Source organism: Malus sylvestris, chromosome 17 (genome assembly GCF_916048215.2).
Source record: "Malus sylvestris chromosome 17, drMalSylv7.2, whole genome shotgun sequence".
Taxonomy (NCBI): Eukaryota; Viridiplantae; Streptophyta; class Magnoliopsida; order Rosales; family Rosaceae; genus Malus; species Malus sylvestris.
Window position 1 is genome coordinate 248,007 of NC_062276.1, and position 15,210 is coordinate 263,216.

The 15,210-nt window shown below is 36.3% G+C and overlaps 1 protein-coding gene and 1 long non-coding RNA gene across 15 annotated transcripts; one reads left to right on the top strand and one right to left on the bottom strand.

Moving 5' to 3' along the window:
• Positions 1–730: 730 nt before the first annotated feature.
• Positions 731–3,716, top strand: LOC126610332 (uncharacterized). Its single transcript, XM_050278380.1, has 2 exons — positions 731–1,615; positions 2,680–3,716. Exons 1-2 carry the CDS (start codon positions 1,055–1,057, stop codon positions 3,394–3,396), a joined length of 1,278 nt encoding a protein of 425 aa, XP_050134337.1. The 5' UTR covers positions 731–1,054; the 3' UTR covers positions 3,397–3,716.
• An 872-nt stretch (positions 3,717–4,588) lies between these two features.
• On the bottom strand, positions 4,589–15,034 carry LOC126610333 (uncharacterized). Of its 14 annotated transcripts, none has more exons than XR_007618481.1 (14): positions 14,517–15,033; positions 12,737–12,872; positions 12,253–12,375; positions 11,914–11,993; positions 11,169–11,294; positions 10,823–11,065; positions 10,469–10,549; positions 10,002–10,022; positions 9,030–9,875; positions 8,821–8,891; positions 6,170–8,195; positions 5,681–5,992; positions 5,483–5,552; positions 4,795–5,397 (listed from the first exon to the last, which is right to left on the bottom strand). It is a non-coding gene; the product is annotated as an uncharacterized LOC126610333 (long non-coding RNA). The 14 variants fall into 14 exon arrangements; XR_007618480.1 differs by having other exon boundaries at positions 9,030–9,070; positions 9,831–9,875; positions 10,823–11,294; positions 14,517–15,031; XR_007618479.1 differs by having other exon boundaries at positions 6,170–6,243; positions 8,147–8,195; positions 10,823–11,294; positions 14,517–15,025.
• Between the last annotated feature and the right edge of the window lie 176 nt (positions 15,035–15,210).

Consider the following 15,210-nt stretch of genomic DNA (forward strand, 5'->3'; position numbering starts at 1 on the left):
AGTTAATGAAACACTCATGATATTATTCATTTTTAATATTAAAAACATTTTAAGCATGAAAAGTCACTCCTAATATTATTCACTTACAACAATATTTTGTCATTTTGATTAAAACTAAAGTTTTTGAGAAATTTTGGTTAGTTTTTCTCTTAGCTTTTATTTGTGCGGTGTTTCATATATTATTTTTCAACATTAGTACCATCATATCTCTACCTTTTGTTAATTTTTATTTCTTTTATACTTTTCCTCTATTATAATACAAAAAAAAAAAAAAAAAGTGGTGATTAATCAAAATCTCATGTTAGTTCATTTACATAGAAATGTTGTCAGATCAAGAGACAGTCCACAACGATACCAGAGTATTCCAGCAGAAAAATAAAAAAAACAACGAATACCAGTGTTACGCGTCCATTAGACCGAGAAATTTTTATTTGTGATGTGAATATGGATATTACATCACGTGTTTTATGTATGTGGTGGAAAATTTTAATTTTTAAGTTATTAATCTTTTAACACACATATTCCATAATTTATATAGAAACACGTAATATACCACCTTATGTGACGGTCACATTGAAAAATCTCCCAATTAGACTGGAACGTTTTCATTTGGAATCCAAAAGAAAATAAATAAACGGGCCAGTCGCTAACTGGGCTAATCACGTGGACTTAAGGTCCGGTATTCCGAGGGGATATGACATCGGCTCGTACGTGCCTTCCTTTGAACATAGTCGATTCTTCAACAGTAGAACTTGATAACTGTAATTTCTCTGTTTTGTCCGAGTGCTGTGTTGATTGTGCCAAGGAAGGAAACTGAAACTATGAAAAGTTGAAAGGGAACAAATGTAAAAGAAGCAGTTGCATTGATATAATGATTACGATATAACAGGTGGCGGTGGCGGTGGGGATGCGGGAATAGCTTTGTCTGTCCAATTTCCAAATCGACATCGAACCATCCCCACATTCATATATACAACAAGTCAAACGAAGCAGAAGCAGATCTAATTTCACAAGTCAGTGCGCGGGCGCAGATCTCATTCCCTCTGGTAGATTAATGGGTGCAGCTCAGTCCGTACAAGAGCCCGAAGAGAGCGAAGAGGAAGACGAAGAAGGAGAAGGAGGAGAAGAGGGCGGCATCAATGGCGAGCCCAACATTCGAAGTGGATTGGAATTGGACAAGGATTTGATCAAAAAGGTTTTAGAACAAGAGCCCGAGATGCTCTGCCACGCATCCGCTTCCCCTCTCTCCCCTCAGCTCTCCTCCTTCGGCACCCCGCGCCTGGGACCCTCCATCAAGGTGTGGGACCCCTACAACGTCCTCGGCCCGCCTTCGCCTCTGCCCCCGCCTCCCGGATTCTCCCGCAGCTTCTCGTCCAATGCTATGGAGGACGACCAATTCGTCACGGAGGTGTTTTTGATTAGTCACGGCGAGTGCGAGTTGAATTTGAGGCCCGATTTGGTGGGCGGGCGGTGCCCCCAGGCGGCTCTGACCCCCAACGGCAAGCGCCAGGCCAGGGCCCTGGCGGTTTTCTTGAACTCCCAGAGGGTTAGCTTCAGTGCCGTTTACTCGTCCCCGCTGGATCGTGGGCGCTCCATGGCGGTTTCTGTCTGTCAGGTAATTTTTGAATCGAACTTATTCGAGTTTAGAATTCTGATTGTTCTTTGGAAATTGTAGACAACTGACGATGCTGAGTATATTTTATTTTGCTTACTTGTTTTAGAATGTGATTAAGCATCGAATTCTGCCTACTTATGCTGATACGATTCACTTATGAGTGAGAGAGAGGGATATGTGAATTTGTTTGTTAACTACTTGCTGAACATGAACCCTTTTTTTTTTTTTTCGTTTTAAGCCTAGTGCTATTTAACAAACCTAGGTGAATTTTCTTGGAATCATCAAGCAACCAAGCTTTTAAAACCTACGTACAATTTCAAGCAGGATAAGAACACCTTGAAACTGGCAGGGGGAAATGGTAGCCTATAATTTGGTAGGTTTTGCAATTTATATTTCATGGTACATAAAAGGATTTGTATAGCCGACAACACACATTTGGGATGAAAAGCATCTTCAAGTCGAGTTAATTGGCTTGTGGCTTGGAATGAAAGCTTTAAGTGCTAATTGTGTCACTACTGTTGCGGTCCCTCATTGGCTCAGTTACATGATTGATTGGTGTTGAAGCTGTCACAGTTATGGCTCTTAGATTTGAAGACATGGCTTCTATAACTTCTTGGTACATGGATCCTTAGTCCAAGTAATGTGTTCAGAACGATGAATATCCAAGAAGGCGTAGGGGGATAATTGGAATCAGTATCCTTTTGGCTGAGTATATGTTGTCCTTGACTGTTTTGACCAAAAGAATTCTCAGGATTTGAAAGTTGGGTCATATTTGATAGTATTTGATTAACTTCTCGTTCACTCCTCCTTCTCCTTCATTAAATGTTAGATCCCCAGCCCTTCTATTCTTCTTATTCTTCATTATGAATCATATTGGTAGGTTCCCCTTTTAGCTGACGATATGAAATAAACCGCTTTGTAGTTATTGGTTCCTAATATGAGCAGCTAAAGAGATAATGCAAGGTATAGTGTATCTGATATGTGATATTCCTTACCCTAGAATTTTGGTATTTAAGATGTTCTACATGTGTCTAAATAGTTTTGTCGGTTATAAAATCATGCAGGAAATGAACTTTCCAGTTGGACAGATACAAACTTCAGATGCGCTTGCAGAGATGAGTCAGGGGGATTGGGAGGGGTGCCCCCGATCCGAAATATACACAGCTGAAGTTTTGAGCTTCATGGAAAGAGTTCAGCCTGATTTCTCTGCACCATCGGGAGAGTCACTTCGGCAAGTGGAATTTCAAATGGTTAGTTTTTTAAACGGGACAGTCCTTGGGCTTCCAGAAAAGTTGAGAGCATACTACTCATTCTCATCACACAATCAGAATGAGAGTCAAGGCTTTGCACACCATAGTTCTCATGTATTAACCAACTCAGTTCATGACCGAGATGGGCCTTCCCTCCCTTCACCTAACTGGGATCTGCTTCACAGGCAGCGGCAGGGGCTCTTAAGGAAAAAGTCTGGCAAGAGCAGGTTACAAGTTGTGACTACAACTGGAGTTCAGGAGGTTGAGGATGAAATTTCCCCTCGGGATGTCACTCACCAAAGTTCCCCTCATGATTTAAGTGGGAGAAGCTCCTCTTCTGCGTCTTGTATTGGTATATTCAGTCATGCAGTGCCAATCCAATGTCTCCTCACAGGAATCCTTGGATGCAGCCCATTAATGTCGCATAAGATTTGCATAGAAGACTCTTCTGTGACAGTTTTGCAGCATTCATGGAGAACCGGTTGGCAGATAAAGAGGTTGAATGATACTGCACACCTCAGGCTTATGTAGTAGTTAGAGACTTGGGAGTATCATAACTTGTTACATTATATCGACAATGCGAAAGTAAAGTTTCATTTCCCGGGATCAGTGGGTTACAAAACACGATAGTTTTGCTTGAATATGCAATGCCCTGCCATTTGTTGTAACATTTGCTATATTTATTTCCGAATTGTTCAACTCCGCAAAAGAAGAATGACATGTTGTTGGAGTTGGATCCTTGTATCGGGTGATTCTTTTGATTTGTGGCAATTACAGGAGATGGTGTGAAGAATCATGTATTTCCTGTATATTTTAAAGAAAATTCATAATTCAGAAACTTTGATCATGCATTCATCAGCTATGTAGATCTCAGTAGGAACAATCTCACTTTGTTTTTTTTTTTTTTTTTAGTAGATCGATATTTTTACACTAAGGGGAAGGGAGTTTGGTTAAGCTACACAATGGGCAGCTTAATTTGGTATCGAATTTGCCATCCACGAGATTCGAACCTAAAACCTTACTTTCAAGTGGAGAGGAATACTACCAGACCGTAGTACTAAGTGGTTAAGCCACACGATGCTCTTTTCCTTTTTATGTTTATATCTTTTTATTTTAGTACTTAATGGTTTGAAGTTGAATGCTAGGTTAGATAGTTCAGGGCTGAAATCTTCATTTCAATTCAATACAAGTTTCTGTGTGTTTTTTATTTTTTAAATTTATATTTTTTGGCCTTTTTGATGCAAAACCATGTTAGAGAAAGGAAGAAAAAGAAAGGGCATGTGGTTATTTTGGACTGCTAGAGTGAGTTGTCCTGTTTCTTTTCTTTAACAAGTTGCATCAGACAGGACACACAGTTGCGGTGCGTGGGTCACCAGACACTCACAACTCTCACATGGGATGGATGGATGGATGGATGGATGGATGGGGCTGGCAGCCGCAGCCGATGGTTGCAATTTCAGACCTAAAAAAATAAGGCAATGAATTATGCAGCATGTTGTGGCTACATCCTCGCTTATTACGAGACTAGCTACAAGCAGAACCAGTTGCCGAACTCATCACAAATCTCTCTCTCGCGTTCATAACTTAATCATGAGACATCCTCTTACCAAGCAGAGAACTAGCATTACACCACGAGCTAGTCAGCGATGAAGCAAAGCAAGTGCTGTTAGGAGTTGGGACTTAGCATATTAGAGACGATGATTGGTATACAAATACAATGAGGGACATGGCATATTTGAGACGATGATTGGTATATAAATACAATGACCTAAATTTCTCAGATATAATAGTATATACTAGTAATAAGCCCGCGCGATGCCGCGGGACTTGAATTCACCAGCCTTAACTACATGAATAAGACACATTTAACCTGAAAAACATTCAACATAATCATGAACGAACAAAAATGATAGATCTAGGAAATTATAAAAGCATTGTAACCGTAGATCCAAGAAATTATAAAAATTCATCCAATCAAGAGACTAATAGTTGTCGGAAGGTGGGTATGCAACCAAGAATCTTAAGATATACTTGACTTGCAATTCCATTATAATTTCACACAAAAAAAAAAGGATCAAATTTTGATTGAAACATTAAACAAAACAATCTCATCTGTTACAAATTGGACCAACTAAATAAAGAATATATCGATAAGATTTTCAACCTAACTATAAAAAAGAGCTTTATAACAATGCAATCAACATTATTTGAACTCAACTAAACATAAACTAATTGCATGTTATAAATTCCATAGGTAATTGAATGGTAGTGCAGCCCCTACAGAATGTTTTTTTAATCGATTTAGTAGTTAACACTGGACAATTGCACAATACAAATCTTAGAAACTATTCCAACTTAGAGCAAAAATTACCTCCCTAGTGCTGCGCAACTATAGAAAGAAAGATAGCACTCATAAAGAGAGAAAGACAGAGAGAGAGAGAGAGAGAGAGAGAGAGAGAGAGAGAGAGAGAGAGAGAGAGAGAGAAGAGAAAGATGATATCTCCATATGGTATTCTGGAGCCAAAAGAAAAGCTGCAGACGGAAATAAGCTAGAAAGAATCAATTTAAGATAAACATTCAACAACAGAAATCAAGAAATCAATTTAAGATTACTGACCCAGGTAGGTAAGCTGCTGTGAAGGTAAAAGAGGCCCAAGAAGCTGATATGAATGAAAGGATTTTGCTTGCTGCACACCAATGTATTAAAAGTGTGAGGCGTGGGTGAGGCGTTCGAGGGATAGCCCAACCTAAGAGTGAGGCGTGAGGCGAAGCCTTACAGGACCTTAAATAAGAACCAAAGTGGAGTAACACTTACAGGTCGCGAAAGGAGATTAGGACGTTGTCGGATTTCAGGCGAACCAGATTATGGAAATTGCATCTCGGATCGGGCTTTCAAACTTCATGGTGGACCCAAGCAACTCTCCTTCTGTCCCCCTAATCGTGCATCTGCCCTCACCCTCTCTGCACCCAACCCCCTCCCCTATCTCCCCCAAATCACACCCTCACAACATCCCATCAGTGAAGAATCAAATCCAAAAGTAAATTGTAGTTACCTATTATGGTAGGATTTAAATAAGAGTTTCCGCTTATTACGCATGGCCTTTTCAATTATAATTTCTTGCTTCTCCTGCAGAAAAAACACAACAGAACAGATTTCAATAACCACTCATACCTATTCCATCTCTAGAACTAAAACTTTTAGTTATTTATCTATATATAAATATTGATTATGATCACATTTTGATCATAGACATAAAATACAAATCATTATATATTTGCACAATCAAATATTTATGGAACTCACAACCGAGAGCCAGAGCTTCAATTCCGGTGAAACCACCCTTCTCTCAAACCCTTGGCGACCAATTCTTACATCATCTATACGGTAAAATTGATCAATCAATCAAAGATTTAAAAAGATATGTCGATGTAGTGGTTTGAGAACACAGCTTGGGAAACCTTGGGTAGGAAATATGCTCGCAAGGAAAACCAACAATGGGTGAGTATGACTCTCAAAGCTGGTTTATGTTTAAATTACCGAATCACCATAATCGTTGTTGGTTGGTTTTCACTCATGGTCTACTTTTTATTAAAGTTCTTGTAAAGAAAATTGGTCTTTTAACATTCTTTTCTAAATTTTAAAAAGGATCGTAATTTTGTAAATAAATTCAATTCCCAAATTGAAATTGCAGTGTAAGCAAGCCATAGTTGATCGCACGGTTTTTTATTGTAGCCATAATTAGACTAATGTGATTTATACTTAGAGACTAATGTGTTTTTTCACATGGTTTTTTCTGTCAAAATTTATAGAAATATGAAAACGATCATCACAAATTTGAAAACCTGCATTAACCAAAATTCAAAGGAAATGAACACCATGAGTGCTTGCAAGATGAGAGAAGGGAAACAAAAAGGAAATGGTGCATTTGAACAGAACGATGATAATTTAAAACTTTAGGTATGAAAATGCTTAATTTTTATGTGTTAAAGGAATGAGGATATCTTAAAACTTTAATTAAATGGAATGACCAGGATATTTTAAAACCTGTTTAAAAAACAGAATCACAAAGACATAATTGAAAGAAAAAAAAAAAACCATCCAACATCTGGATAATCAGAGGATCACAGAGAGAAGAAAAAAAAAAGAAACAAAGCAGAAACCAAATGAATAATATAAGGCGATCAAACTGAGCAATAAATAAAAAACTCATAAAGTCGCATTGTTTGAAATGGAAAACACCGGAAAAGAAAATTACATTTGTTAAAACAGTGGACTTATAAAGGTGGTTTATTTTTGCTTCAGGTTAATAGAGTGTTAACTGCAGAACTCGAGGTTAACATGCACTGTGAGGCTTGTGCAAAGCAACTCAAGAAAGAGATATTCAAACTAAACCCCATTACCAATGCAGAATGTGAGACACTTCTGCAGATTTGTTTTGGTTTCAGTGTAGTACAGCACTGCAGGTTCAAGTTTGTTTTAAAAAACTGCTAACAATTTTTCCTATGATATTTTATATTTCCCCTTAGATGTTTGTAGTAGTGCTTTATTTTGTCATAACTCCACCCTGAACCTAAAATGCACTGTGCTTCCATGAGACAAAGTATGTAATAGTATTAGAAACTTACCAGTTAACCATATAATAATCTAAGATGATCCTAAAATGATGTAGTCGTGGACAAAAGTAAAATTTCATCATAGAACACATAAACATAGGATGCGATCTTGTAAGTCCTACTATCTTAATATTATTTTAAAAAATGAAGAATTACTATCTGCCTTCTATAATTAGATAAAATAAAAACCAGTTGCTTCTAAGTTTTGGTCTCCCATTGTATATGGATATAAATTTGGCTCATTTCTTTCCTAAACATGGTCTTTTATAAGCATCATTTGATTGAGGGAGGTGCAAATGATTTTATTTCAATCTAGTCAATGGAGATGCTTCCTATAAATTTGCTTTCTACATGGATTTAATTACCTGAAACCGATAAAAATGTTTAACAGAGACAAAGGCATGTATTTATTGTGCTATAAATAGATTGTGGTTAGTCATTTGAGAGAGTTTTTTTGAAAGTTTTTTTTTTTCCACAACTCTAAGCTCATTTGCTACAGTATCTCTGCTCCCCCAGCCGTAAAAATAACCTCACAAACAATATTAAGCAGCACTATTTAAGAATCTAAAAACCGCCCAAACTAACTACACAAATGTAATATATTTCAACTGAATGCTATATTTTACTGTAACTCACAGATGTAATATATTCACAACACATTCAATACCTTTTGTGCTTTTGCCTTAAGCAAGCCTTGTTTATCAAGCGCATGAAACCTGCAACAGTGTCAGTCCACATCTCAGATTACAGGAACCCGTTGCACTTAAGTCACACATAAATTTGCATTCAAATCATAGAAGTAAACAACATTGTAAAGCACTATCATTCATCACAAAAATCTTATCTTTGTTATCCTAATTAATCGAAATCCGAAACCCAATTTACAAATGTTGCTTCTTTTTCCTCCTCCTCCAAATTTTCTCAGCAAAATAGTAAATACAACAATTCCACATCCAAAACAAATTCAACTTTTTTCTCTTAATTCACAACTAAAATAACAATTCAACAAAAGTATAAAAATTTCCAAATGTAGAGAAATTTGTGGTGACTTGGAATAAATTAAGCAGTGGAATAACAATCATGTACATTATTTTTTTTCAATTCATGCTTCAGTGCAGTTGGCTATGTATGCATGGGTTTCTCTTAACATCAAGGAAAATCATGATGCTGAATGTAAATCAATCATTTTTCATGTAGACAACAAAAAGGAACCCCTAAAACCCGACCTAGCAGCACAACAAATTCTGGAAATAATTCACAGCAAAAGGGAAGAAATGATGACAATCTACGCTAACAGTAGAGAATTGAATTAAAAATTGAACTTAGCTAAAAAACACTTACCCTTCAAGGTTTGGAGCCTCAGAAAAATTTATGAAGTTCACGCACATATTTTAGGTCTCAATGCACCTATCCTGCAAACCAACAAAAATGCAAATGCATTAATACAAATGCCAATACCGATTTCTAAGATTTTAGTATTCTCTTTACCCTTGCAACTGAAAACCAAAAATCCCAAAAAAAATGAGCAAGAAGCTTAAGTAGAAAAATACCCATTTAACCTGAGATTTCAGTGTTCTCTTTACCCTTACAACTGAAAACAAAAAATTCCAGGAAAATAAGCAATATTTTGAACCACCAATACCCATTTAATCATACACGAATGAAAAATCTAAATACAGAGTCATAGAGCAACGAACTGAAACCCCCCCCCCCCCAAAAAAAAAAAAAAACTGACTTTGAAACAAAGAACAATACACAGAACAGAGAGATGCATCCCCAAAACCTGACCTAACAGTGCAACAAAATCCGAAAATAATTCACAGCAAAAAGGCTGAAATGATAACAATCTATGCTAATAGTAAAGAATGGAATAAAAAATGGAACTTAGCTTTCCAAATCCAGCCATTCATCCGACATGCATAAGGGAACGGACGATCCAGAGTGATTCATGCATAATAGCCACATGGACATCGCGCATATAAATTGTTGTAGAGATAATTTGCAATAGAAAACGTAGTTATAAATAAGATATATGAAATACCAACATTGCAATGGTTTTTTTTTTTCCATTTGATTGTACTGAAGCATGCATCTTAAATTAAGTACTACGTGAGGTCTCTATAATGAAATGGGAGATTGAATACACTTGAGGAAACTGAAAATTTAAATATGCACACACTTCATAGTGTATCTTCAGAACCCAAAAGAAACGTTTATATATACGACATGTTTTGACATTCTTTTTCCCCACTCAAATCGTCTTGAAAAATTTGACTACATTGAGAATAAGCAAAAGAGTACTTAAAACCAAGGGTGAATTCAGCACTCTAAATAAGTGGAAGCATTTGTACCGCAAATGAATTTACAGCTTAATTTTCTTGCTGAAAAACCTTGACCTACAAAAGCAAATTACATTTATCAACAAAAAGGAATCCATTCAAGTCAGCTCTATTTAGATTATAATAACTCTCAGTTTAAGAAACTAAATACAATACAGAAAAAGCAAATATAATCCAAATTACCTTGATTTCCAGTCTGACAGGCTGTTAAAACATCACAAAAACGAAGAAAACCAATCAGTACAAAATTAGAACACCAAATCTCAAATAATATTACAAACTCCAATATCTACCGAACTATGGGACAGTTAAGAACAACGATAAAATGGAGATATTACAGATTTTGATAATATAATTTTCTATAAGAAATTGTGTTAACAAAGATATTAGATGCTAATCCCAAAAGGGTCTGTTCCACCACTTAAAATTTGCAATACTAATTTTGAGCACTCAAATCATATTACGGTATATCACAAACTATGCCATTTGATAATCGATAAATTTTAAGAAAATTTAAAATGAATACCATAATCTGAAATGTCCTAATTTTCTCAAACACTTTCTCAAAAGCCAAAAAAAACAAAAAAACAAAAAAAACAAAACAAAAGGAGATAAAGGAGAAATGAGAAATCGAGTAATCGAGTAATTACCATGTCTGGATTTGGATGAGGCAGGAAGAGAAGCGCATGATTGGCGCTCAGTCTTCCTGTTCTTCTTGTAATTTATTTCCCCTTTCAAATTTCAAAAACACAAAAACCACCCATACTTAATTCCCATAAAATAAAACTGGTATAAAAATTTCATTAACACCTATAAAAATCGACCGTGCATAGCTCTTTTAATTCTAACACAGAACCTTCATTTTAAATTAACATTCACACAATCCTAATCATTTGTGAATAACCATATTCTTATCATTATTTGAATATGTTTTCTTATATATAGGGTGAGCTCAGACCAGGCACTAAACTCGCTAATGTATTTAGTGATTAGGCTTGATTTACAATCTTCTTCAGTATCATCTCCATTCGGAATTGTTGGCGCAGATCATAGCCACACCTCAGAAGCTATCCAATCTCTTCCCTGGATTGGATTTGATTGCCTCAGATTCTAACTTTTCAGCCGCACCCTTCGAAGTTTGGAGTTTATTTGGAAAACATTGTGGAGTCCAGTTTTTCGGGGAGATTCACGCAGATGCTACAGCGCGAGCCGTCAGATTTGGACAAAGTGGTGGTGGTGGCGGCTGTCTAGAGGCAGAACAAAGCAAAAATTTAAACCACAATCCATCCGAAACATGCTCTCAGAATCAGAACAAAAAAAGACATGAGGCAGGGATGAAACTCATCTTACAGACGAAGAGCTGAGCAGCTCTGCAATTCATGGGCGCACCCCACCCCCTACCGCCCCTGAAACCCCTACACCCTACGCACACGTCCTGCACCCTCACTTTAGAATTCAACCCCAATATAATCAAACCTAAACAAAACCAAATTAGCCAAATTGGAATAGTTAGATCAAACAAAGATTTGAGCCAACCAATTACAAATTAATCCATACAAAGGAATATGAAAATTTTGAGCCAACCAATTACACATAGCAATCCATATAAAGATTTGAACCAAACAATTACACAAATTTCAGAATGAAGATTAAAATTTACAAAAAATCTATACAATTGACACCTAAAAAACTTGCAATTTTCTCCTCAACCTAACAGTGAAGATTTAGGAAATACCAAATTAACAAACCAGAAAACCCTAACAATCAGTGTTGTTAAAAGCAGGTATATACATGGTCCAGCTCTTCATCAACACATTTGCAGTTGGACTACAGAATAATCTAGCAGAACTTAATTCTTGCAACATGAATGTCAATCTTCAAACGCAAAAGCATATTTAACTAATGATTATTCACAGAAAAGCACTTTTACCAAATAATCAGGCAAGCAATTGAGTTGTACTCATTCTAAAAACAACTAAAACAAAAGTTAAAATAAATAAACAGATAGATAAGCTTAAGCACTTCTAGCATCATTTCCCTGAAGCTTATAAAATTATGTGGCCAAGAATTTGGGGAGAGAAAGAGATGCAGGAACCTTTAGGTGGAGTTGATGACGCGTTAAATTGGATTTGGAACTTCGAAACCCAGGCATGGTAGAACAACATTGTGTAGATGCTGAGAGAAAAATGTACAACAACCAAACCCAATTCACCAAATGAAAAAATAAATTCTGGGTTATGTCTACAGCAATTAAAAGAAAGTTTTAAATCGCTTTTTTAGATTCAGAAGCAAAAAAAATGGAGAACTACATAGCTAGGAAAATTTGAAAACAAAACTATTGGATCTGAAACTATTGCTCATAGATCCGTGAATGTTCGAACTCAAACAATAAAACCCAAATTAAATATTCAAAAATTGATTGAAAAGTCCTTACCTTGAGGAGGAAGATGAATGCCAACAACCAGAGACGCAAATTGGGAAATGAAGGATATAGAAAGAGAAAATGACTGCACCCACCCTCTCTCTCTCTCTCCCCCTGTAATTGCACACCCAAACTCTATGGAAAATACAACGGTCAAATAAGGAATTGAATGGCAAATCCAACAGTGAGATAAGGAATTGTAACCTATATTTATATTAGAGATAAGCATAAATATAGGAAAAGATATATAAGATCTTCGAAAAGTGTAGAGAAATGAGTACCTATGCATGTATAGCACAATTTCTTGAAATGGTTGAAGAACCATTTCAATCAAAACAGAAAGGTATATGCAATTTTTAACACCCCAACCACCATTATCACTTTTATACCCTGTTGTGATTTCATAAACTTCTCATTTTCTTAGTAGCAAGCTCTCTTTGTGGGCAAAAATTATAATAATAATAACAATACTAATTTAAAAAGTAATGGAGATTACCAAGGAAATAAGTTTTAGGTTCTGAATGGTTTACTGATCCTCATCCATTTGGTGTGAAGACTTTCTTTGTTTCATGTTAGGTGACGCACAAACTCTCACAAATGATGTTTCGACGACCGACCTTGCTCCTAACAAACTAAAAGAACAGAAATTACATCATATGAAAATAGTTAAAATTATTCTTTAATCGTAAGTCATAAAGCAATGCAGGCTCAGGCTAAGGATGTCTGCATCTGCTAGACAAAAAAGTCAATGCCTACAAACAGTTAGTAGGCAAACTCAGACTGTCAAACAGAACCATTAAAGATGCTTACTTCGAACTTAAGCTGATTCTTCACATATAAGATGGAAAAATACCTTTTCCTAGAACACAGACACATTGAAAAAAAAATCTCTCCAAAATTAGAGTTCGTTGTTTTTAGCATGTAAAATACAAAAAAATTTCAGTATGATTGTCGCACCACCATGTGATATTATGTTTATATTTCATATAAATAATACATATCTAATTAATGTATATCAACTGTCATTCACTCATAATTTAGCTAATGAATATGCGTACCCATTTGACTGTGACATTCTACCACTAATTAAAATGGTAAAAGTGGGAGATAATATAAACCCAGCAAAGCTGACAGAAGAACATCTAGGGAAGGGAGAATGGGACCAGCCAAAGCAGACAACTTTGAAAACCCAGCCTCATGTAAATCCCATTTCTCCCTTGCGGCAAGAAGTAAAGAAAAACGGAAATCAGTCCCATTTCCCCTATGTTAGAATTACTGTTACAGTGAATGCAGCACCTCGGCCTTCCAGTGTTAGAATTAAAATCATGTGCAATCGAATCAAGCGTTGAAAAAGCAAAGAAGGAGATATGGGATAAAGAAGCCAAATTTACTTCAAGATACAGGTCTAGTTGAGAAACTGCCTCACGAATATGGTCAAAGTGACGCTAATCATATGCATAGGTTGTCAACACTCCAAATGTTTAAAACAACCTTTACATAGAATATTTTCCATTTTAAAATAGCATATATTGGTACAATTAAGACAATTTTTACATATAATTCATCATAGTATTTGGTAGAGGAAAATAAAATAATTTTTCTGTTTACACCACAACATTGAAACCATAAATATTAGCAATATTCAAAGGCAGTCAGTCCCTTTCATTATGCAACCTATGGTAGGAAAAAACAGAAAGCTCAAATATGTCAGCTTGCTTTGCAATAGTAGATATTGTACTAATAATTTAGGAGGCTCTTGTCTCCAAATTTTCTCAATAACTTTCGTTTTTGTATAGCTGGTAAGAATGCAACTCTAATCCAAATTTTCTCAATAACTTCCCTTTTGTATAGCCAGTAAGAATGCAACTCGAAGAATTGTTCTGAAGAGAAATATACAATCAAAACCAACTAAAAGTAAGCTATTGGAAGAAATTTAGAAACACATAAACACCACCACAACTCAGACGTAAACTCAACATAAACCAAATAGTAGAAATTGAAAAAAAAATATATATGCTCTTGAATCGAGAACTCCATCAAAGAAGACTGAAATATCGTTCAACATTGTTTTGGCCAATCAAAGTTAAAACATAACAAACCAATAAAAAAAAACATAGACTGAAATGGAATCCCATGGTCAATGAGGTATCAGATTCTAAAAAAAAACCCTAAATCCCTAAACCAGAAATTCACATAAAAATAATAATAAAAAAAAACCCTAAATCCCTAAACCATAAATTCACATAAAAAAAAAAAAACCCTAATTCAGAAATTACCAAATCTTTTGCAGAATGATGGTATGGTAGTGTTTTCGACGGCGGTGATGGGGTGACAATGGTGAATCGTGATGGTCTGAGCTGCACAACGGCGATCGCATCCGCCTCATCTTCCGAATGCTTCGATTTCTGAGCTTCTTCTTCTTCTCTGGCTTTTAGGGTTCCTCCGACTTGGCGTATCAGACTTCTGAGCTTCTTCTTCTTCCATCATCGAGATTCTGCAAGCCGCAGGCTCTCTCTCCCTCTCTGCAAGTCGAAGCTCTCTGTCGTAAAACCAAAATTACAATCTGAACGGAAATGAATTTTGTGAATAACGTGAAACCCACTCTCTCCCATACCTCCCTCAGCCATTCTCTCCTTACCAATCCCGTTTTCTCAAAAAGTGGACAAAATCCCTAAATCTCTCTCCCACTCAGTCGAAACCATGCTTTCTGCCCTCTCTCTCTCTATCGAAGGCATGGCTCCCATCCCTGAAACCCTCACTGAATGACAGCAAACCTAAACCCACCCCAATCCATCTCAAACGCAAAGGACAAAATTGCCCTTCCAACCCAGCCCCAATATCATCACAAACCTGACGGCTTTGTTGTAAATAGCATGAAATCGAGTGGCTTCCTGATAAGCCATATGGACAAAATTACCCTCTGAAATTTTGAGAATTACCCTCCCATTCGGCTGGTATTGTTGCATGGCT